Genomic DNA, 26,568 nt, shown 5'->3' with positions numbered 1-26,568 from the left:
TTATGTTAAATGACTGATTTGTGACGTGTTGTACTGGTAATGTTATGGGACTGACTTGTGATGTTACCCTGCCTTATTTATAGGGGTTGTACTAGTTATGTTAAATGACTGACCTGTGATGTTACCCTGCCTTATTTATAGTTATTGTACTGGTTATGTTAAATGACTGATTTGTGACGTGTTGTACTGGTAATGTTATGTGACTGACTTGGGATGTTACCCTGTCCTATTTATAGGTGCTATACTAGTTATGTTATGTTACTGATTTGTGTTGTTACCCTGCCTTATTTATAGGTGATATACTAGTTATGTTATGTGACTGATTTGTGAGGTGTTGTACTGGTAATGTTATGTGACTGACTTGTGATGTTGCCCTGCCTTATTTATAGGTGTTGTACTGGTTATGTTTAATGACTGACCTGTGATGTTACCCTGCCTTATTTATAGGGGTTGTACTGGTTATGTTATGTGACTGACTTGTGATGTTCCCCTTTCTTATTTATCCGTTGTACTGGTTATGTTAAATGACTGATTTGTGACGTGTTGTACTGGTAATGTTATGGGACTGACTTGTGATGTTACCCTGCCTTATTTAAAGGTGCTATGCTAGTTATGTTATGTGACTGACTTGTGATGTTCCCCTGCCTTATTTATAGGTGCTATACTAGTTATATTATGTGACTGATTTGTGTTGTTACCCTGCCTTATTTATAGGTCCTGCCTTATTTAAAGGTGCTATACTAGTCATGTTATGTGACTGACTTGTGATGTTACCCTGTCTTATTTGACTGACTTTTGATGTTTCCCTGCCTTATTTATAGGTGCTATTCTTGTTATGTTATGTTATGTTATGTGACTGACTTGTTGTACTAGGTGTTGTACTGGTTATGTTAAATGACTGACTTGGGATGTTACCCTGCCCTATTTATAGGTGCTATACTAGTTATGTGACTGTCTTGTGATGTTACCCTGTCCTATTTATAGCTGCTATACTAGTTATGTTATGTGACTGACTCGTGATGTTACCCTGCCTTATTTATAGGTGCTGATAGGTGCTATACTAGTTATGTTATGTGACTGACTTGTGATATTTTTATCCTGTCCTATTTATAGGTGCTATACTAGTTATGTTATGTGACTGATTTGTGATATGTTACCCTGCCCTATTTATAGGGATTGTATTGGTTATGTTATGTGACTGACTTGTGATGTTACCCTGCCTTATTTATAGGTGCTGTTTTGATTATGTTATGTGGCTGATTTGTGATATGTTATCCTGCCCTATCTAAAGGGATTGTATTGGTTGTGTTATGTGACTGACTTGTGATGTTACCCTGCCTTATTTATAGGTGCTGTTTTGATTATGTTTTGTGACTGACTTGTGATATGTTAACCTGCCCTAAATATAGGTGTTGTATTGCTTATGTTATGTGACTGATGTGTGATATGTTACCCTGTCCTATTTAAAGGTATTGTATTGGTTATGTTATGTGACTGACTTGTGATGTTAACCTGCCCTATATATATAGGTGCTAGCTGTTCTGATTATGTTATGTGACTGATTTGTGATAAGTTACCCTGCCCTATTTAAAGGTATTATATTGGTTATGTTATGTGACTGACTTGTGATGTTAACCTGCCCTATTTATAGGTGCTGTTCTGATTATGTTATGTGACTGATTTGTGATATGTTACCCTGCCCTAAATATAGGTGTTGTATTGGTTATGTTATGTGACTGATGTGTGATATGTTACCCTGTCCTATTTATAGGTGCTATACTAGTTATGTGACTGACTTGCGATGTTACCCTGTCCTATTTAAAGGTGCTATACTAGTTATGTGACTGACTTGTGATGTTACCCTGTCCTAGTTATAGGTGCTATACTAGTTATGTGACTGACTTGTGATGTTACCCTGCCCTAATTATAGGTGCTATACTAGTTATGTGACTGACTTGTGATGTTACCCTGTCCTATTTATAGGTGCTGTACATGCAATGGACTGTACTGACATGGTAATTGGCTCTGCGAAGGGACATCGAAGTCGTATTGGAGATTACTACTCGAGGGATCGCTCCACTCCACATAGGGACACATACTTTGGAGGTAGCGAAAGTCTGACAGCTGCCGTTGGTACTGAGGAGGGTGGAGTCACCAGAATCTTGTACAGGAGGAAATTAACAGGTGATTTTAACAGAAAAAAAATCATATGATATTGAGAAAAACTGATCAGTGTAGAAAGTGTAAGTGAAATCTTGCAAAGTATTGAAGATGTAGAAAGGCATACAAATGTTGTTTTCCAGTGAATGTACAGTATATTTGATAAATTAATATTTGGTGGGTTATTATCAGTTCATATCACATCATTTTCACTGTTAAAAAAATTCATAATTGAATAATAACCAAGATTGCACAGTATTTACCAGAAAAGCGTGCATTTTTGTGCATTAACTGCTCTGCAGATTTGTGCACACATTTTTCATTTGTCCATGAAAAATAATTCTTGTTATTCTTTAAGTAACATGTTTTAATGAATTGTTTTTATAAAGTATTTTAAATGTAGTCAAGGCTTTCTACCAGAGATGGTTCAATATACAACGACTTGTTACAATCATTGTCTTGACCCGATTTCCAATGAAAATGGGATGTTTGTATCTGTAGCTAAAATACCATCCTCGATACTCCAGGGGTTACCCTCACTTACGCTCTCCTAACCCCTTGAATTTGTCATAGCAAAGAAATTAAAGACCAGTGTATTCCAGCTTGCTGATGAGGCAGGAAGACTTTTTCGATCCTTTGATGTACATCAAAAGAATCTCACTGTGCTGTAATGGTAAAAACTGACTGGCTTTGAAGTCGCAGATCGCTCCTCTGTAATCTTCAAAGGACAGGTGTATTAGCTTATAGTGATTGGTCAGGTATTTTTACATGAGACCAATCGAACAGCTATCTTTAATTTGTGCCTTCAATTTTGCTATGACATCATCGGTGCCCAATATTATTTCCTAGATCCCACAGCTTCATTATGACAGGTGGCACAAGTTGTACTGGAATTGTTTACCTGTCAGAAACACCTAGGTTTACTCCTTAACGTGCTGTTGTGTTGGGGTTCTTAATTTCTTTGTTTTGGTGTTTGTTTTTGTTTTTTTCTATCGTTTTTGAGTCGAAAACAGCATGTGTTCTGACTTATGGTATGTTTTGTTCTTTAAATTTACAATAAACCTAATATTTTGGAATATTCTATTTTAGCCAATGAGAGAACAGATTATGAAATAACCAATGACTTCATGCACGTGATCTGGGCACATGGGCAGGAACATTCTGGTTATAATCACCTCCCTAATTCTGGTCTGGAGGCCGTAGCCACAGCTTCCAATAAACTATTCTACAAAGTGGATGAATTGAAATACCATGGTAACATCAAACGAGGAACAAATAGAGTCAACTTTTTGAGTGAGTAACTAAACACAGTGTCCACTTGTTAAATATATATTAAGACATATTATGTTTATTGATCAAGTGAAATGCGTTGCTTTCAAAAACAAGGAAAATAGATCTATTTTATATAGATATTTATTCACACAATGTTTGTTATCTTTAAGAATCTGTGTGACTTTAAAAGGATGAAGCTAACTCATTCAACCCTGAAGACACATTTGAACTCTTCCATTTCACATGTTGAAATAGTTCGTTATGAAATTTCAGGGTGAATGAGTTAATAGAACATGTCTGAAATGGACCTCTCACAAAGTGTTAAAGATAGTAACTAAAACGTGAAATATAACACTCTGCCTCTGCCAGTACTAACAAACTTAAATTTTGTATGATCAACTGTATTTTGTAAACTACATAGTGTATAACTGTGATTTTTATTCCTGAATACTTCAAATTGCAATTGTGAGGATGTTATATTTCAACACTGACAGTAATCATGAATAAAATTAATAATCACGGAAGATTTCTATTTACAAATGAAGCCTAATGATTTAATACAAATATTAATATCTCACAAAAATATTGTAACTTACTGAAATACATAATAGATCACCCTGCAGATTTAGGAAATAATCTGGTTATCCAACCGCATGGTCATAAAATTCAGTTCATGTAGTTATACGTCCCTGCGACCATAGACATCATCTGTGTAGCTGTTCTTACTCTATTGGATCATTGAGTGTCAGTTGAAGAAATGTAAAAATGATGCAACACCCATATATTGCTATCCATCGACCCTATAATGTCTTTTGATATTGTGTTCAGTCTCGCCAAACATGATAGGTTTTATCCTTAACTTAAATTTTCCTGTGTGGAAAACATTGCTCAACTGTCTGAGAAGCAAGACAATTGTGTTGAATTTTGCAACAAACAAATAAACAAACTTTGAAATATGTTAAGGGGATAGCTGCTGTTTCGTATGAGTAACAGCATCATTGTAGACTGATATCTAAACCATATCTACTAACAGAAAAACCTACAACAGACCCCGGCCAATCAGATAGCTGCATGTGGTCAAACGGAGATCACATGGTGACCTGGATGTACGTGCCGGCCGAGTCTGCTATAAGATTTAGCATGACAGCTCAAGTTGCGGATAATCAGTATATTGCTCTGGGTTTGTCTGCTAACAATGAAATGGTAAGTACTGTATACAATGTATATAGTATCTTAAATGAGTTTTCATTTCATATGAGATTTTATGAAACGAGTCTTAGGAGTTTATATTATTGCGAGCCTTCAGGCGAGCAATAATAAAAACTTTGAGTGGTCTCATTAGATACTTTTTATCACATAACTCAGAAAACTTACATTTTGACAGGTTTTAAAGCCAAAATGTAGAGGGCTTATTCAAACGGAGACAGACATTTTGTTGCGCCATTCACAATTTATGACATCACGTCATTATCCATATTATGACGTCACAATCGATTTCTGACTGGCACAGGCAATGAAAAACGCTCCAGGGTATATTACACTAGTGACAGATGTAAAAATATTACACGGGCGAATTCACTGGATAACAGGCCAATTATGTGATAAAAAAATATACAGCTTTAAAATGTTACCACATAATCATAAACCAAGCAATTATAAAAAAAATATGTAAATGAGATTCTCTTGAATTTTGATGAAGTCACGCACTACAGTATCTCCAAAAAGAGAATCTTCTGAGAAAAGTCAATTAAGTTTTGTTGATGACTTGAAAGACTAAAAGTTATAGAATTATGGAATTTTATTTCTACTTTATTAATTAGGGACATGTCCTACCTTATGCTATATATGGCATATTGTGTTTTCTGATGATATCAAAGTGCCTTTCACTGCAAGCTTCATTGAAATTACTTCTCAATGACAACAGTGAAAGTTAAAAATTCTAATTGAATCATTATAAAAACTTTTCCAGCCGTGATTGTAAGATTGTTGTTTTTTTCAGCCTGATACTGATGTCCTGGCCGGCTGGGTTGTAGACGGGGTAGCAGTAATGACCGACAGGTGATTCATTACTAGGCCATTGATTCGTTAGTTACATCACAAAAATTGTTTGTTTAACGGCCTATCGAATCATTCAGGGCCAAACGAGACTGTAAAAAGAGACATTCACCAAAATAAACACATCAAACTGAAACTTACTTACTATAGTAAAATATGTTAAGGATTTAGAAATACATCAATAGCAAAAGAATTGGTCGTAAAATATATCAAATCTTATTGTAAAAATCAATTTAGTGCAAATACTTGTATATCAATTGTGCAGAAACTACGACCAATAAATGTTTCGTAGACGGTACATTACATAATCTTTCCCCTTTACAATACATAGCCAGTAACTTTGTTTGAAAACATAATTATACACTTTTTTTGAGTGAGTAACAAAATCATATATTTAAGTTATGCGGTAATTAGGCTTTGACATTTATATCACCTAACTGTTTCCTACATGTAATAGCTATCTATCGGGTGACTGTTAATTAGGTTTTAGGTGTTTCTGTTTCTTTCTGTTGAACATGTTAGACTGTTGACTATGTATTGGTGAAACTTATTCAGCAAAATGATGCTGAACCAGAGTGGTGGTGTATTAATTAACGTATGCTGGAATCGTGTTAACATGTTATTGAGATGATAAATGTTGACTACTGATCCCCCTCCTCAGCAGAGGTAGCTGGGTGGAGGTATACTGGCATTGAGTTGTCTGTCTGTCTGTAGACACAGCATTGTTAAAATGCACTACTACTCCAAAAGTACTGCACCAATTTAAATTATATGTAGTACACAGAAACCTTTCATCAGGCGAATGTGGATAAAATTTGAATTTAGTAACCTCTTCAATTTATTGAGTTATACCCCTTTGTTTAAAAAATGTTTTCTAACGTGCTAACGTGCAAGTGGTTGGTATTTGTCTTCCATTCTGGTGACAGTTCTAGCTCACATTTAATTTTCTTGCTAAATTATTTAAAAGTTTTTTTTTACTTTGTACAGGTGGGCCGCAGGTAGATTCATGCCAGTAGAGGATACAAACTCCTCCTTAACTGATGTCTCAGGATCTCGGGCAAACGGTATCACCGTCCTCAACTTTACCAGGCCACTTACCACCCCTGACACAGCAACAGACATACAACTAACCCCAGATTCCTGCCTAAACTTCTTCTTTGGTCTGGGAGGAACATTTGACCCAGTCACTAAGAATATTGGTTACCATGACAGCACACCAATTAGACAGCAGTTCTGTGTCCAGTGTGGTGGCGGTGGTAAGTATCATACACACTTGCATGCTAAAACCTTGATGAAAGTTGCCCCTTCAAAATAAGACTGTCTCGAAAAGAAAAAAAATCCATGTAGTCAGTATTGTTAAACACAGAAAACTTCAAAAATCAATTACTGATAAGTCATATGGCACTTCAATATTTTTTTAAAAGATTTTTTTTTATGCGCACATTGATGATACAATATGTGCTATGAGAGATTTAAGTAAAAAGAAAGATGCCTTGCTTACATAAAACTGAGAATCGATCCCATTTGCTGTGCAGTAACAAATTACGATATGTTAACGTATTATAAAATCCTCTAGTAACAATTGGTATCGAAGTCAAGTCTTAAGAGTAACTTCTGTACATTATCATACAGCCCAATCTACGACACCTGCACCCACAACTGTGACTGGGCCCAAACATACAGTTACCGTGCAGATCAGACTTCTGAACATCCTTTGGCAGGAAGAATTTTCGGACGAAACCTCTAATGCATTCAGATCACTGAAGTCTCGGGTAGAAGCAAGTGTAAGTCAGCTCATATGTAGTGGTAAAAATCTCGGTGACTCAGATGAGTCAATTTCCAAGTAATTGAGTAATGTAGTCATCCAATTAAGACTGACATTTATAATCATCAGGTTATTTACATATTACATTTTGTGTTATGATTTTATCAATTTTTAGGTGGAATATAATATTTAAGTTGAATATTAGTGTATTTTCTATGTCATACAAAATCTTAATTATCGTCATGTCCAACAAAATTATTATTAATCAGAAACAAGTACATGGGCTATTATTACCTGAAGCTGAGGTCTATGGGAAAGTTTCTTACCTAAAGCTGAGGTCTATGGGAAAGTTTCTTACCTAAAGTTGAGGTCTATGGGAAAGTCAGTGTAAAATGCATCACAAGATTTGTTTCTATGGAATACATAGGTAGGAAATGATTTAAATGTTTTATTACTGTGCCAGTGGTAATAAACGATCCTAATTTCTTTGTACTCTTAACCTTCAATGAATGGATCAGTTGGTTGGTCTCATATGTGCTCTGTTTTCTGTTTCAGTTGGTAACCTCTTTATCACAAATTTCCGGCTTCGTGGTTGTCTATGTAAAAGGGTTTAAGTAAGTAACAAATATTTATCAAAATTTTAAGCTTTTTCCTACAAAACTCATTTGATTCACATAATATGTATCAACTGCTTTCTCATTGACCAGTTTTTAACTTGCCTGTTTGAAGAACAGAGAGCTATAGCGATACCCCCGGCATGAGAGTCAGCGTGAAAATCCTAAAGGTTTTCCTGCAAGTTATTTAGAAGCTTGTCATTCATTATGTGTACTAGGATGCTGATATTTTGCACAGAGGTTCCTGTGGGGTAAAATATTGATGAAGTGAAGTTAAAATTAGAAATTAATTTCATTTTTTTTTTTTTAGACTTTTGAACTTTACATTTTTACAAACAAATTTTATATACGATAAAATTTTAAACAGGCCAGCATTTGGTGGCTTTGACACCATCTCTGGTTAACATATGATATATATGTTTTTTTTGTTTCCTAACTAACTGGTGTATCATGAAGTACATTATAAGTTCTGTTTCCAAACATACTCTACCTATTAAATTTAATTGATTCCACATGATTAAATGTTGCTGGTGTTTCTTTAACCATTTCACCCCTATGTAACTTTAGTCAGACTCTACCAACCATTGATCTGGATGAGTCCATTACGGTCTACAGTGGTGAAAGGGTTAAAGATGATCTTTAAATGATGAGGATCACAATCTATACACAAGAACGTCTCATTCCCAGCTAGGTGTCTTTTGGGCAGGAACGTATAAGTGGTCACATATTTTAAAGTGCAAAATTTTCAAATGATGATGTTTCTCTTTGAAAGTATAAGGATCAGAATCAGAATGTCTATTCTCAAAAATTTATCAGAATTAGTGACCAAACTTTTGTGAGATCCTTTGTTCACTAAGCCCAAAATAGAGGGAAATATTTGGCCCATTGATGCTTTACTCATTTGAAATAAGATTTTCATAAAATTTTGTGTAATATTCATGATTTCAATCAGGTTGTGTTTAAGGGCTAATGGGCCGTCTTGTTCTAAACATACACATGTAAACTCACCTTCCATTGTCACTATTACATAAGGTTTAGAAGATATGCACACCATAACATCAGTCCGACCCCCACAATGATGTCAGTGATCACATTTAAGGGGTAGCAATCTCATTTACAGACAGCAGACAAAGAAGATACATTTACATGTTTCTTGTTCATACCAGCTAGACCAATGATCTTGCACAAAGCAGACCAATGATCTTGTACATACCAGACCAATGATCTTGTACATGGCAGACCAATGATCTTGTACATACCAGACCAATGATCTTGTACATACCAGACCAATGATCATGTACATAGCAGACCAATGATCTTGTACATAGCAGACCAATTATCTTGTACATAGCAGACCAATGATCTTGTACATACCAGACCAATGATCATGTACATACCAGACCAATTATCTTGTACATACCAGACCAATGATCTTGTTCATACCAGACCAATGATCTTGTACATACCAGACCAATGATCATGTACATACCAGACCAATGATCTTGTACATACCAGACCAATGATAATTATCCGGGTCCCGCACAAACCTAATTACGTAGGATTACACTTTCTGACTTGTTACAGACGAGGGAGCGTGATTGTGGATTCTACAGTGGAGGTTGTTGGATCTGCCGTGAGGGTCAGAACTGATGTCAACACAACTTTACAGAATGCCTTGGGCTCCGGCAATTTGGGGGGCTTTTCTGTTGATACCTCTTCTTTAACAATAAGTGAGGCTCAAGAAGGTAAGAGTGCATAGTATCCCCCTATTAGTTGACTTCAGTCATTTCAGGATGAAATATAATTTGTGTCATGTCCATTAATAGGTTCAATAATTAAAAATGATTTTCATTGTGATTGCGGTAAAACAATCTTGGCATACCAGATAATAGAAACAATTTGGATTGTGCAACAAATGACATCAAAAATCCTATTATTTTCAATTAGGTTTATGCATATATGTTATATGTTCTATCAACGCTAAATAAAAAATGTATAGAAAACTGCAAAATGACAAGTTTGAATAGTTTTGACTAGTGTGTTACTGTGTTTTACCAGAGTGTATTATCATGAACTACAGCTAACCTGCTGGAGAAGTCTGCACCTCTGTTAAGTCTGTGTTAAGAGACCACTTTTAAAACTTGCTATACACTGTAATTTTCATGGTTACTGAACCTGTGTTGAGAGACCACCGCTCTGGACATCCCAAAGGTCATCTTATCATTATAATTTATATCAATAACATTACATGTCTGCTTCAGTTGTCGCAACAACCATGAAACCTGTTGATGTGGACACTGTGGAAGATCTGCCGCTTCCTCTCATCATCATCCTGGCATTTGTTGGGGCTGCTGTACTTCTCGTCCTCCTTCTGGGCATATGCAACTTTGTCCGCAGCCACAACAAGAAGCATCAAGCCAAGGAGGTAGTGAACGGCATGGCTGGGAGCACGACAATTTCACACTTATGATAGTGTAGATGCTGGCTTCCGCTTTGTTCCTCTAACATGGTAATGCATGGCCCCTGGTTTGTTTCCTGTTGACACCAGTTGTTCATAGTCAAAAGAGCAAGGTGATTTCTAGAAATTTGTCATTATACACAAACTTACCTCCATTTAACTGATAGGAAGGTGTCTAGTTGCTTATCAGTACAGGTATGCAGATGCTTCAAAAGTTTATTGTATTTCATCAAGAAGTTATGTGTAAACAATCATAATGAACTATATATACATCTGATTTACTCGAGCTCAAGTAACAAATGCATCTTTCGAAAAAAAATAAGTACCATGCACGACATTCATATATTCTATATCATAATTCTAACATCATATAAATTTATCCTAAACATTGCCAATAACATTAATAATATTTTTTTGACAAATCTGTATCTTGTGTTCTAAAGCAATTTTACATTTGACACATTCTTGACAAAATGTCGTTGATAACCATTATGAGGCATTATGCATCTGACAATTATCCGGCTCCATCACTTTATAGATTACCAAGACTGTATATCAATCTCTATCATAATCACTTATTATCTGTTTATTGACTTGAGCAAGTCTATTCATGTTCTTGACTCTCAAACACATTAGACTTGCTCAAGTCTATAAATAATAAAATCACTATATAGAATTGAAAGCTTGTCTAGATATTACATAACTTTTTTGATAAAATTATTGGAGTTGTCGGCTCTGAACAACTGGTCTTAACACTGTTCACTTCTGTGTAATCTGATGTAATGCAATTATCTTATTAAGTTATGCTGATTAAATACCTTTCTATATCTATGTTCATTACAGTGTATTCCTTTTCACCAACACTTTAACATAATACTAGATGCTTTATTTGTTTAATGGTTTATTAAAAATTCTTTGCTGTGATATGTTGTTCATTTATTTGAATGAAATACATATCCATGAACACCCTATTATGCTTCATTAACATTTAATTTTAGTCTATATGCACAGTTTTGATATCTTTTAATATATATGTTTAAACTTATTTTGCTATTTTAGATAGTACATTTACAACTTTCAACCTAAATTTTCCTCCTCTGATTTTTAAAATTATTTGGCCTGTGTTGAAATCATCCATATATATTTACTGTTACATAAACTACTATGCTAAACAGTTTCTACAATGGATTTGGCTTTGTTCCCTAGCAAACTGGACAAAACATAAAACATGGGTGTGAGAATTTTCTTTAACTTTATTAGGCGATCGAATACTTTATAATTAAGTATCTTTCACAAACAATTTGTGTGAAGAAGATATTTTCTGACTTACCGTCTGCTAGCTTGGTGATAAGGCTAGCTGAGGTCTTACACCACATTCCCCCCTCCCTGTTATACTCCCTGGGGCTGCTTATCACTGCTTATGCTGGAGTATATATAGTGACAGGGTCATTGTTAACAATNCCCCCCCTCCCCGCCCTTCCCCTTTCTTAGACAGCAAATTACAGAGTGTAATATTAACTTTCTAATTACTATCCAACCCTTCTGTACTTTCAGTACTTTGATTTTACACATTGTACTTTGATTTTCTTTTGTTCGTTTCTGCTGTTAGTTCTAGGATTTCACTAGTTATTGGAGTTATTGACCTTGATTTTACCTTTTTTTCTTCATTATGTTTATGAAACACATTTTATATTCATAAAACTGTACTGTTGTTAAATTTTGAGGGTTTAATATTTTGTTGTTGTCCTGATCAGAACTTGTTCACAGGGATTAAATATTGCTCTGTGTTGTTAAGTAAAATGATAGCACTGAAAATCTTACTTTACGTGATGAGATTAATGTTACAGGTGATTATCAAAACAATGTAAAATAGACGATACTGAATTGGTGTTTTATCTCTTCATTGGGAATTTAATTCACACTATTTCTGTTGACTACGAATATAGCGAAATTAAATCTCTGTTGAAAATTACCACTCGACAGTATATGAAGCAGTAACTTCTAGCTGATGGCTACTTAGGAGAAATGGAGAAATTGTTTGTTTTTATCAACATTCAAATCTAACTAAACTGATGGTTAACCATTCAATGGAGTAAAATGGTCATTTTGTTTAAAAGAGGTTTCATATATGTATATTATAATTATACACTTTGTATTTTGTATGTTTGAAATAAATAAATCTTAATTTTAAAAAATTCAGTATGAACTAAAATTTTAGAGATTATAAAGAGACTTATTTACTAACTAAATGTTGTTGTTTTTTTTTACATAAATATTTTTTGTTCAAAAGTGTGCTAGAGTTTGATGTGTCTGACAATATCATTACTTTATTAATTTGGACAATATCATTACTTGATTAATTCGGACAAAATCATTACTTGCTTAATTCAGACAATATCATTTACTTGGCTAATTCAAACAATATCATTACTTGGCTAATTCGGACAATATCATTACTTTGCTTATTCGGACAATATCATTACTTGATTAATTCAGACAATATCATTACTTGATTAATTCGGACAATATCATGTTACTCGATTAATTTGGACAATATCATTACTTTATTAATTCAGACAATATCATTACTTTATTATTTCAGACAATATCATTACTTGGCTAATTCGGACAATATCATTACTTTAATAATTCGGACAATATCTAAAATTTACTTAATTTTAGTATAGACTGCTATTTGACAAAATATTAATTTAAATTCAATTAAAACCTACACTTGATAGTAAGTAGCATTTGATCAATTATTAATTCAAATTTATATTTTGAATATTGTTGCAGTATATAAAATGCATTTTTTTTTTAAAATTCACACGTTTTCACACTTATAACTAATAATTAACATTTAAAAAATGGCAACGCTGCATGCTTATCCTAATTCCTACGGTATTTACGGTATCCTGTAATTAAATACAGTATGTTTATAACTGTATTTATGGTATCCTGCAACTACATACAGTATGTTTATAACTGTATTTACTGTATCCTAAAGGACATACAGTATGTTTATAACTGTATTTACGGTATCCTGCAATTACATACTTTATGTTTATTACTATTACTGTATTTATGGTATCCTGCAACTACATACAGTATGTTTATAACTGTATTTACGGTATCCTAAACTACATACAGTATTTTATAACTGTATTTACGGTATCCTGCAATTACATACCGTATGTTTATTACCATATTTATCCTGCAATTCCGTCTTTTTGTATTGCAGAGTTATCTGCTTTTGTGAGCATGCAGTTATTGATTGTTGCATCATTTGCTGTTTTATTATATGCTTCAACAATAAAATAAAACAAAATGACACTCAAGGTTCTGATTTTTGTACGCTAGCCTCCGTGTAAAATTTAGCCAGGTTTGAATTCAACAGTTTAGCATGGTAGCTTTCGAAGACGTCGTCTAGGTTCTTTTTCTTAAGATAAGCATGGAGGACATGCACTGCGTGTTCAATGGCCTTTTTATGTTAACAGCATCTTTATCCTCGAATAGTTTTGGTAATTTTCAGATGTAACGGAGGAGAAACGTTCGCCAGCAGCCATCTTCTAATGTCGTCTGACAGATCGCGTTCCGGTCTAACTGTGCATGCGCTACGACAGGTTCCGGGGTATTTCCATATAGGCTATATTTAGAAATCGATATTCACCGGGTAACCAGTCTACATGAGTTTTTGAGAACTGGTCACGTGTACATGATCCGACCAATGTGATTGCGAGAAATTTTCATGCATATAATAACAGATAATAAATAACATTTATTGGTATTTGTACTGAATTGCATCAAATATGGGTGGGCTTATTACCAGGCAGGGACAAATTGCCAGATAATATGCTAATACAACAAGTCCATGAGATTGATCATCTTGACACCTGATTATAAATGTACCCCTGTGCTGTTCTTGCAGAGTATGCCTAATCATGACTCTGCTTTAATAAGCTGTTAATCTAATTTATGACGGTGCTAACAAACCAGGTTGTTGTATTTATTCAGTTAATGTTTCACAACAACTTTTAATTGTATGCCATTGGTAATTATATAAGTTATTCATAAATTGTTCCTGAAAAATTACTTCAGTATTTTAATTGTAGACGACATTGTTTATATATGCAATCACGGCTCTTTAATGACCATAGTATACAGACTTTCTCATGTCAACATATCTGGTCAGAGCTAAATTGGCAGGATGTCTACAGGATTAATTGTCAACTCATGTAATAACTGAAGTTTTTAGATAACATTACTCTAGACAGCGGCGTGAATAGAATGTCCCTCATGTTCCATTTGCCATCTCATTTACTGCCAAAAGATTTCAATGTCACTTTTTCACTTTTTCATAAAAAATTCTTTATATGTAATTTATATCTTTCAAATTTATTACAAAACCAATTTATAGCGCCAAAATTCTTCTTGACAAGTGTTGGCGACAGTATAACAATTTTCTACTGTAGTTAATGTCAAAGTTAACATTTTCTAGTCTCTGCTATACCATTATGTTTAGGAAGGATCAAACATGATAAATTAACGTTTCCTAGTCTCGGCTATATCGATTGACTCTTGTGACTTTAAAATGAAGATAGTTGAATTTAAAATACTTCTCTTTTAAACAGGAGCACAGATGTCAAAGTTAACATTTCCTAGTCTCTGCTATACCATTATGTTTACACAGGATCAAACATCATAAGTTAACATTTCCTAGTCTCTACTATACCATTATGTTTACACAGGATCAAACATCATAAGGTAACATTTTCTAGTCTCTGCTATACCATTATGTTTAGGAAGGATCAAACATGATAAATTAACGTTTCCTAGTCTCGGCTATATCGATTGACTCTTGTGACTTTAAAATGAAGATAGTTGAATTTAAAATACTTCTCTTTTAAACAGGAGCACAGATGTCAAAGTTAACATTTCCTAGTCTCTGCTATACCATTATGTTTACATAGGATCAAACATCATACGTTAACATTTCCTAGTCTCTGCTAAACCATTATGTTTACGCAGGATCAAACATCATAAGTTAACATTTCCTAGTCTCTAACATCATAAATTAACATTTCCTTATCTCTGCTATATCATTATGTTTACACAGGATCAAACATCATAAGTTAACATTTCCTAGTCTCTGCTATACCGTTATGTTAACACAGGATCAAACATCATAAGTTAACATTTCCTAGTCTCTGCTATACCATTATGTTAACACAGGATTAAACATCATAAGTTAACATTTCCTAGTCTCTGCTATACCGTTATGTTAACACAGGATCAAACATCATAAATTAACATTTCCTAGTCTCTGCTATATACCATTATGTTAACACAGAATCAAACATCATAAGTTAACATTTCCTAGTCTCTGCTATACCATTATGTTTACACAGGATCAAACATCATAAGTTAACATTTCCTAGTCTCTGCTATACCATTATGTTTACACAGGATCAAACATCATAAGTTAACATTTCCTTGTCTCTGCTATATACCATTATGTTAACACAGGATCAAACATCTTAAGTTAACATTTCCTAGTCTCTGCTTTACCATTATGTTAACACAGGATCAAACATCATCAGTTAACATTTCCTAGTCTCTGCTATACCATTATGTTTACACAGGATCAAACATGATAAATTAACGTTTCCTAGTCTCGGCTATATCGATTGACTCTTGTGACTTTAAAATGAAGATAGTTGAATTTAAAATACTTCTCTTTTAAACAGGAGCACAGATATTTACCTGAACATTTGAATGGCAATGGCAGCAACGGCAGTAGTCAGGTGACCAGGTCGGGATTTAAACAGAATAGTAAAACGAGTGAAAATCAGTATCAGAGCTGGGTAGAAAGTACCAGTGGACCAAATACCAACCCTGCTTACGATGGTCTCATCTACGACAACCAGCATATGCAGCCTACATATGCTCCTCAGCTTCAGGCGATGCACCAGATGCCTGTCATTCAGAATATCCAGCAACAACAAAGCAAGGTTCCTCAGCGAAAGCCGGCCAGCATACAGACCCAACAGGCACAGCCTCAAAAGCAGCCACAGCCAGCCAATGATGTCCCTCAGCAGGAGCCGGAATTCTGTATCGAGACCTACGTCACAAATTAGAAAACAGGCTTCTCAAGGAGTCGGGGAAAGTTTGGGTTATGCTATTTTCCTGATGTTTTGAACAGTTCCTTTGTACTTATATCCCCAGACCAGATATCAAATAGTGTTTACATAGATAATATGGTCTAGCTTTATCCCCAGACCGGATATTAAATAGTGTTTACATAGATAATATGGTCTAACTATATCCCCAGACCAGAAATTAAATATATTAAATAGTGTTTACATAGATTATATGGTCTTTGGAAAGTACAACAATAGCTATATACTAACTTAATTGTTTGACATGTCGGGCAAAGACATCATATCAGTAAAATGACATTTTGATGGAAAAATTGTATATCTCTTTAAAGGTGTTTTTTGGCAAATCAAGCCGATGCCATGTTCATCAGATTTATGCAACATCAGACCTAACCTCATGACATTAAAAAACCTGTTTACAGTTCAAAAACATTGATGTTGGGTGTGGAATGGTATGATATAACTTTTGTATTGTTATAAAAGTTTGGCCAATAAAAGTGATATATCGTTGTCATTTTCAAAAACATTATATCAATTGGTAAGACTTATACGCTCCTTAGAATGCCTTAGAAAAACGTTCCTTTTAGAAGATTTATTTTTTCAATGATTTCACATACGCAACGGGTAAATTTTTCTAACTGCTTTCTTCAATCTTTGTCTTTATTTGCCTGACTGTATCCAAATTATGTATTTTTTATGCAATAATCCTTTTTTGTCATTAATTTTATATTAGGTAAAAAATAAGCAACAAAATGAGTAAAAAAATAAAAGTCTTATTCAAATACTACCAAAAGTAGCACCAACACCAGGGGAAGTAACTTTGACTGCAATTATTATTATTTAAGTGTCATACTAGTGAGTGTTCAGGTGTCTAATAACAAGTAAAAATCGGGTTTTACTTTTTTGTATAATGGAATTAAGCATAAATATCACAAATATAGCTTATGAGAGCATTAAATATTTTTTTTAATTTGATATTTAACCCTCTGATATAACATGTATCTCTCAACATAGTACTGTAGCCATGATGTACTGCTACTGGAATGTTTTGTGTCTGTGTGTATTATCGGCCAAAACAGATATTGTCTCTTTGTATTCCCATGTCCCATTGTTACTTTGTTGTCTATATGAAATATTTCTCCAGTAAGAAAGTGCTATATGAAAAAGAGAATGACGTTTGAAAGGAATAATGTTCACTATTATATAAAGTTTAAGAAAAAGAATATTAAATCGGCGACGGATCTAGAGGGGTTTTCTGACCCCAATTGAGTTAATTTTCCACATTTATGTGATAGTTTCAAGCTATTTGTAATTTTGTTTTACAGATAGAAATTAATGTTACCTTATAAAACAAAACACACACACACACACAATAATAATCACAAGATAGATTGAAAAGTTTTTTGAAACAAATTTTTGTTATGTAATTAATACATACAGAAATGGAAAGGAATGTAAGAGGATAACTCGGGTGAACGATTTAACATAATGTGCTTAATGATAGCTTGTCATGAAAGATGTGTGAAGGCCAATTTTCTACAGCTTTCATATTACAATATTAATCTATTTGTTGGGATAACTCATGTTTGATACATTAATTATTGTTTACATCACATTATCATTTTTTAGTGAAGTCTCTTTTGTTATAAATGTTACAGTGTTCATATTTGTCCAACTTATCTTTAAATATTAGCTCACATCACATTCCAGTGTATAACATGTTAAAAAATTAAGAAACTTATTGTCATATTGAATACTCGAGGACTATAAAGTGAAAAGTAAACTTGATTTATTTTGCATCAATTGTGAAACCGGTTATGTCAACTTATATAATCACTCTTGTTGGCCCGTATGTTAGCGCGCCAGAGAAATATCTGGTCGTCGGGCAGGTAACCCCATACCTTTTCATGTCCGGTTGGGGAATCAAACCCAGGCTGCCTTGGTGAAAGACAAGTGCTCAACCCACTACCAACCCACCAAATAATAATAGTTCTAGAAATATGAATAAATCAGAAACAAATATAATAAAAAAATACTCGCACAGATAATTAACCAGGAAGCATATCAGGTACCTTAGTCTACACTTCTCCAGGAAATCAGTGTTATTGATAATTAGGAAGAAGTTGGTTGATATAGTCCCTAGGACAAATGTTATGTAGGTAGAAACAGATTTATTTTTCAAATGAATACTTTTTCTTATTTCTATGTACCCATAATTCTTCATATACTCGCTTAGGGTATTTATTTATCTGTTGTATCGTATTAAATGAAACGGAATCGTTGAGACGTTGCAAACATTTGTAATTAAAATATGCTGCTCAAGATAAATATCTATTTTTATATCATGATTGAAATCAAACATGAATATGTGATTTCTCTACTTGTCTGGATCCAGGTTATCTCGAGCTTGGATAATTAACTAACATTGTAAAGATACTAAGTCAATTTTTTTATTTTATTTTTTATTTTTTATTTTTCAAAAATATGTGAAGAAATATATTTTCATGGATACTGTATTATCTAAAAGTGACCCTTTTGAATTGCAGGTCATGTCTTTTTTTTTCAGTTTTGATAAATACGAAGATTATTTCTGAGTTAAATTTGACCTAAATGTGCCATATAAATACATTATATATATACAACCTTAAAGAAGTTGATTAGAACAATCCTTGTGATATATTTCTTACTGGTGATCATTGAATATTTACTGCTTAGCACATAGAGATAAAGTGGTATTTTCTTCATGTTTGATGTTTTGGCATGAACAGAAGTTGGATGCATACACATTCCAGGAAGCCTGCTGTAATATTTCCAATCAAAAATTATATTTATTATTGTGATCTAAATAAAACCGTTCCCTAATATTTGCAGTATGGAAATGTCAGTATCACCACTGCAAACAATATTCACGGAACAGCCTTTCATCAACTGTTGTTTACCGATGATGTCACATTATGCAAGATGGGAGGAGATATAAGCATCAAATTGACACTGATTCCAACTACGTTCATGACCCAATGAATGTAATTTCTTCTGGTAGAGTTTATATCGGAACTTTATTTCAATACTGTTTAATAAAAGAGAAACATTTCCTTGTTTACCATGGGAAACTTTGTATATTGTAATTCACTGTAATTTTGCTTATCAGTGTTAAACATTGTACACGATAGTCTAGCATAAACACACTTTTTTTATTAGAAATGATACACCTGATAATTGATAATGAATGCATTTCTTTGATTACTTGAATAAATGTATTCCATGATTTATCAATTCTACAATTTTTTTATTCTATTTTGATATAAATGCGGTACAGTACCATATGTGCTAATTGTGAAAGTATAGCAACTCTGCTTGCATAAATTGAATGCTATATGTAAATTTTAAGGCAAACATGGCTGAGTTTCAGACTGGAGATAATCAAGCAAAAACAAAAAACCTTGCAAAAAACTTGCTTTAATGAAAATTGTTTTTTTTTTAAAAACATTCAGCTTCAATAAGTTGCAATCACATAAAAATTACTTCTGATAAACATTTGTAGATCGTATACACACAATGTTTGTTCACATTTTGTATACTCCACTCACAAATGACTTGCAGTTTTGTAAGAAGAAATAAAATATGCCAAGCTATCAAACAAGTATTGTTTTATTGTTTATATATAGTCAAACAAGTATTGTTTTATTGTTTATATATATAGTCGCCAAAGGGCAAATGAGCTTCCTGCCATTGTGCAGCATCCATCGTCTATTTATCAGGCTCTGCTTGTCTAGCTTCAACTGTTTTCTTTGATCAACTGCCTTTACATAACCAAGAGGCCCAACGCAGTGATTTGAACAGCTGCCTTTACATTACCAAGAGTCCCAACTCAGTGATTTGAACAATTGCCTTCACATAACCAAGAGGCCCAACTCAGTGATTTGAACAACTGCCTTCACATAACCAAGAGGCCCAACTCAGTGATGTGAACAAGTACTGCCTTAACATAACCAAGAGGCCCAACTCAGTGATTTGAACAACTGCCTTTACATAACCAAGAGGCCCAACGCAGTGATTTGAACAAGTACTGCCTTCACATAACCAAGAGGCCCAACTCAGTGTTTTGAACAACTGCCTTTACATAACCAAGAGTCTCAACTCAGTGATTTGAACAACTGCCTTCACATAACCCAGAGGCCCAACTCAGTGATTTGAACAATTGCCTTCACATAACCAAGAGGCCCAACGCAGAGATTTGAACAAGTACTGCCTTCACATAACCAACAGGCCAACCTCAGCGATGTAAACAAGGACTGCCTTTACATAACCAAGAGGCCCAACTCAGTGGTGTGAACAACTGCCTTCACATAACCAAGAGTCCCAACGCAGTGATTTGAACAACTGCCATCACATAACCAAGAGGCCCAACTCAGTGATGTGAACAAGTACTGCCATAACATAACCAAGAGGCCCAACGCAGTGATTTGAACAACTGCCTTCACATAACCAAGAGGCCCAACTCAGTGGTGTGAACAACTGCCTTCACATAACCAAGAGGCCCAACGCAGTGATGTGAACAAGTACTGCCTTTACATAACCAAGAGGCCCATTGCAGTAATGTGAACAAGTACTGCCTTTACATAACCAAGAGGCCCAACGCAGTGATTTGAACAACTGCCTTCACATAACCAAGAGGCCCAATGCAGTGATGTGAACCAGTGACACGCTTGGATTTGTTTTGGTTTAATTTTGTTTAAGTTTCTATTAACTTTTAAGGTCATTTAAGGACGTGCCTCCATGTGTGTAGTGTATGCATGCTTGCATGTGTGTATGCGTGCTTGCGTGTGTGTAGTGTATGCCTGTGTGTGTATAGTGTATGCTTGTGTGTATACATGCTTGCGTGTGTGTATGCAGGAGACCGGGTATGTTGTGTTCTTGTCTCCTTTTGATAGCAAGGATCTCGCTGAAATGGCATGCTGAAGGCACCAAGCACAGCATTTCGCCCCGTCACATTATACTGACAATGGGTAACCATGCAGTTGTGAGCTCACCTGGTCCGAAGGACCAAGATGAGCTTTTGCCATACCGTTGCGTCCGTCGTCAGTCCGTCGTCCGTATGTCGATAATTTCTTTAAACAACTTCTTCTTCTCAACCACTGATTGGAATTCAACTAAATTTGACTGGAAGCATCCTTAGGTGGTTGGGATTCAAAATTGTACAAATGGTTGGCGTGACCCCCCAGGGGGCTGAGGGGCGGGGCCAAAAGGGGTCAATTTGGCTATATTGCTTTAAGCGACTGCTCCTCTGGAACTAAGAGGTGGATATCAACCATATTTGACAGGAACCATAAGAATGCACATCTTTTTCCAGGATGGCCCTAGAGTCTAGCCCCACCCTATGAGACATAGTCCCACTGTCATAACTTTGAAACGGTTGAGATCCCCACCCCAAAAAATATATATACAAATACTAGGCATAAAGAGACCAATGTAGTCATGATATAAGAATAGACACTGGGGTCTGACCAAACCCCTAGTGGTCTAGTTTCTTAGTCATGGCTTGGAAACAGTTGAGATCCCCATCCTATAACTGTATATGCTTCCAAGATGGCCTTGGGGTCTGCCCCATCCTTGGACACTTAACCCTTGGGTCATAACTTTGAAATGGTTAAGATCCCCACCCCAAAACTATATATACAATTGTTGGGCATAAAGAGACGAATGCAGTCATGATATTAGAATTGACCCCAGGGTTTGCCCCACCATTGTAGACTTAACCCTTGGGTCATAACTTCGAAACAATTGAGATCCCCAACCCAAAACTATAAATACAAATGCTGGGCATGAAAAATCTAATACAGATATGCTACAAGGTTGGATCTCATTTGGAGAATATTTTTTTGCCATGCTTTCTTAGATATCCAGGTGAGCGACACAGGCCCTCTGGCCCTCTTGTTGCCATTCACCTTAATGCAGAACGTTAAGCAACTACCATTTCTAAGGATTTTGGTATGTCCAGCCTGTGGACAGAACCCATTGCCTCCCTCCTCACCTGGGTGAACGCTCAACATTAAAGTCAAAAGTGAGGTGTTGCCAAGCAAGGCGCTAGGAAATCAAAAGTAGTTAGAAGTAGAAAGAAAGATAAAGATTCCAAATATTGCAATGGGGCAGTAAATTTATTTTGGTCACTTTTGTGTCCCCAAATAGAAGGCACAAAAGCGAATCCGCAATTCTGCAGGGGGTTCCCGCATTAGTCGCATTAGTCGCCTTTTATGATACACTTTTCCCAGTCCCCACCTGCAGGGGTGTAACATGCTTGAATAAAAGGCTATCAAGTCTGTTTATCTGGCAAGGTCACCAAGTCATCCGATTTAGTTTGTTATATATGCTAGGATGAATGTCTATCAAGTGTGTTTGTTCAAACGAATGACCAAATATGTTCAAACCTTTAAATAACAACTCCTGTATAACAAAGATACCTAAATGCAGGTTAGTATGTTTATTTGGTTTGTAGCATGCTGGGATGAATAAGCTATGTTGCTTGTTCAATTGAATGGCTTTGGCCCTTTTTTCAAGGTCATAAATATAAGAACTGGCGTATCTTTCAAGAAAAAGCCACCGGACGCACAGAGACACGGACGCACAAATTAAAGCTACTTCCAAAATGATTTTAGCATAAAAATTGCAAATCACTCACTTTAAAATAATGCTGTAATTTCATGTTTAGCTTGCCAGGCTGAGAACTTCCCAGCCTTTTTCATATAATGTATTTTATCACCTATTGTAGCGTCATGAGGAATAACGCGGTACTGCGGCGTCACACATTCACGGCAACGATCGCGCGACAAACCGGTGACGTTTTCAATTGATTTGAACATGCTTTGGTTGAGTATGTGATGATAAGAATCGCAAACTCATTCCCTTTATACATTCTATAAAACTTGATAAAGCTCGTTTTATGAAAGTCACATGTAATAGGAACTATTGAAGATCCTCGTGTATCTTAAACGTGTTACAGTTGTACATACGTTCTGCTTTGCTCAACAATAGACACGAGACTGAAGTATCATGAATATATCTGCACAATGCATTAAATTTACATAACTATATAGAATAGTAAAACCGTGATAATGCAAAGCTTGATGCAGACATCGCGACATCGCGACATCAGGGCGGACGTTGCTCCTGACATTTTGGAAAGTTCGTAGTAGCTTATAATCTCTTATAGACAGAACAAAATTGGAAAATTAGTGTGCTGGGGATATCATGTTATCTGTATCGAACAGCCACAGAACTTGTCTTTGTTATTTTTCCGCGTCCCATCCTCTCCCATCTACATATAGATCATATATAGATATTTAAAATATCTTCTGAAGGCGAAGATTTTAAAAAACGCATTGACAACAAATGAAATGTTAATGTGCATTTGCATGGTCATGTACGAATACTTACGAAAATTCAACGTAAAATACAGAGGCACGAGGACACTCAATTATGGTCATGAACATTTGAAAACCTAAAATCCGACGTAGACGACTTTGCCTCGTACAACTCTTGGTTCAAAACAAAACAAACTAAACATATTTAATATCCGGGTCTCATGCAAATAACTAAATGTCATTTTTTGGCAACGCATATAACTAATTGGCTGTTGCTGGTTCCTGAGGGGGGGGATTGAGGGGGGATTGAGGAAAATGAAAAACCTCTGCCACTGGTCAATATGAACTGAAGTACCAGTAACAGATGCTAGATAGTGTTAGTCAATGGAAAATTATCCATAAAATATCCCGTGATAAGCGGCATTCCACAAGGAAGCGTTCTTGGTCCAATTTTATTTGTGGTTTATATTATCGACTTACCTGAAGTACCCATATCTCCATCTGCATTATTCGCGGATGACATGCAATTATACAGACAAATAAACAGTGAAGAATATGTACAAATTATACAGAATGATCTCGACAAACTTTAAAGCTGGTCTGCGAAATGGCTACTGAAGTTACATCCACACAAATGCAAGGTTCTGTCAAGCAAGCCAATTAGAACAAGAAATTACTTCATGTCAGGAACTGGAGGAAAGAAAATTACCCTTCATACCATTTCATCAGAAAAAGGACCTTGGTATAATGGACCTTGGCATAACAATGGGTGAGGATCTTAACTTCAGTACCCATATAAACTAAATCGTGAATAAGGCAATATTGATACAGATCCTTTTTGTATAACTAGATGTGTCAATGGTCAAGCTCTTATTTAGGGCATTAGTTAGACCTTACCCAGAATATGCTTCTGGTGTGTGAAATCCATACAAAGTCAAAGATATTAATATCAATGAGAACGTACAAAGACGAGCTACAAAATCCATACCTGGGTTTAAAAACCGGACATACAAACCTCGAAACACCGTCGCACAAGAGATCTTACCAACGCCTTTAAAATCGAAAAGATATATACGATGAAAGGGTCACCACAAACATTTTCGACATGGGTACAACTGGTAGGGGACATTTAATGGAAATTTATAAAAAGCGATGCCGTCTGGATGGAAGAAAAAAACTTGTTTTAGTTCCTAGTAGCAGGGATGTGTGCCATGGACAAGTGGAAACGTTTACCTCATCCCGTTCAGTTTTAGTTTCAATTTCTTTATTTCCGAGAGCCATCCGACTAAAAAAATATTGGTTAAATGTCAAACAATTACATCATGCGTTACATGTACAAGAGAATATTATACAAATTTAAATTAATTAAGTGGAGAGTGAGCTTTCAAAGTACATAAGTAGTTTTCAATATCAGACATTGACTTCTCTACGTTTTCTCGTAGCACAATATAAATTCTTTCCGAGATTACATAATTCTTTTACATTAAAAACAAAAAAACCATTAAGACTTCTGTGATAGAATCGCTTGATATATTAACATCTCAGGTCTTGATATAATGGACATTTAAGGATGAAGTGAAAATCATCTTCTATTTCACCAGAAGCACAGGGAGTACATGATCTATTCTGTCTAACAACATTGTTACGTCTACCTACGTCAATATTTAAAATATGAGACGACAATCTAAAACATGTAATAAGGCGTTTGTATTTGGTTCTATAGATTTACATAGTAAAACTGACGACAAAAAATATCAATAAGGTGCTGGTATAACGAACCTTTAGATAACCTTGATACATTTACAATGTACTAACATTTTCTGTCTACAATTATCTAAAATTCTTTGTTCTATAATCTTAAAAGCAACATATATTCCATGCCAAGACCAGACAACTGAATCTTAATATTCTCTATCCAGCCATTATTTACATTAACACATTCAACATAACAGAAGTGTCACTCTATTTCACTTTAAGCCATGGCCAGTATCTAAAAAAACGTGTTGTTGCTTCCACTGTAAAGTAATTTGAAATCTTGCTAGATGGACACGAAAAATGATTGAAATACTAGTGAACAGTTAATTACTTGAAATTTTGCACCTGAAGTAATGCCTGTTTTAATTTTCAAATGTATCTGACTTGGACATAGAGGCTAAAAGCCTGCGTTCATTAGAAATCGTAAGCATAAGTAAAGATATTTTTAATTGATTTTAAGGCATTCGATCCAATCTAGCCTACATAATTAAATATAGGTGAACTTACCAGATACGTATATGGGGCCAATTGGTCAAATGCATAGTTCCATACAACTTGCCTACTTAAATGCGGGAAAAATATGTTTTTTAGGTCTGTTCCTAATGTGAATTTTCCGTTTTTGAAAATGCCCACAGTTCCATATATAGATGGATTTTTTTGGGTCTGTTCCTAATGTTCGTTTTTGAAAAACTAAATAGATCAATGAATAAATCCATTTTTTTCTTCGCAAGTAACGCATTACAATACACAGGAACATTTCACAGAGAAAACAGTTATTTTTGTATGGAAATGAAAAATGATCTGCGGCTGACATATAATCCAGATCACAGGAACGCTTTGTGTATGAACCATGGTACCCGCGGCACCTGAATGACAGGTGTGGTCACAAGGCACGTAAAACAGGTATGTCACTATGTCTATAACAAAATCACACGCGTGTTGTGTACAGCAATATTTACTCTAACTGAATGTG

The 26,568-nt window shown here is 35.0% G+C and overlaps 1 protein-coding gene across 3 annotated transcripts in view; it reads left to right on the top strand.

Annotated features, from left to right (window-relative positions):
- LOC110465341 overlaps positions 1 to 20,122 on the top strand; it is a 78,216-nt gene extending 58,094 nt beyond the window's left edge. For all 3 annotated transcript variants that reach the window (XM_021521101.1, XM_021521092.1, XM_021521109.1), the window contains 10 exons: positions 1,984 to 2,184; positions 3,250 to 3,453; positions 4,466 to 4,635; positions 5,432 to 5,490; positions 6,475 to 6,743; positions 7,120 to 7,271; positions 7,808 to 7,866; positions 9,451 to 9,611; positions 10,128 to 10,291; positions 16,072 to 20,122. In XM_021521101.1, coding sequence (XP_021376776.1) covers positions 1,984 to 2,184; positions 3,250 to 3,453; positions 4,466 to 4,635; positions 5,432 to 5,490; positions 6,475 to 6,743; positions 7,120 to 7,271; positions 7,808 to 7,866; positions 9,451 to 9,611; positions 10,128 to 10,291; positions 16,072 to 16,461 — 1,829 coding nt within the window. In that variant the 3' untranslated portion in view covers positions 16,462 to 20,122. The remainder of the gene's footprint in view (positions 1 to 1,983; positions 2,185 to 3,249; positions 3,454 to 4,465; positions 4,636 to 5,431; positions 5,491 to 6,474; positions 6,744 to 7,119; positions 7,272 to 7,807; positions 7,867 to 9,450; positions 9,612 to 10,127; positions 10,292 to 16,071) is intronic.
- The last annotated feature ends 6,446 nt before the right edge of the window (positions 20,123 to 26,568 follow it).

The sequence above is a fragment of the Mizuhopecten yessoensis genome, unplaced genomic scaffold (assembly GCF_002113885.1).
Source record: "Mizuhopecten yessoensis strain PY_sf001 unplaced genomic scaffold, ASM211388v2 scaffold1579, whole genome shotgun sequence".
NCBI lineage: Eukaryota > Metazoa > Mollusca > Bivalvia > Pectinida > Pectinidae > Mizuhopecten > Mizuhopecten yessoensis.
The sequence above is the reverse complement of the archived record's forward strand: the minus strand, read 5'-3'. Positions and strand labels throughout refer to the sequence as shown.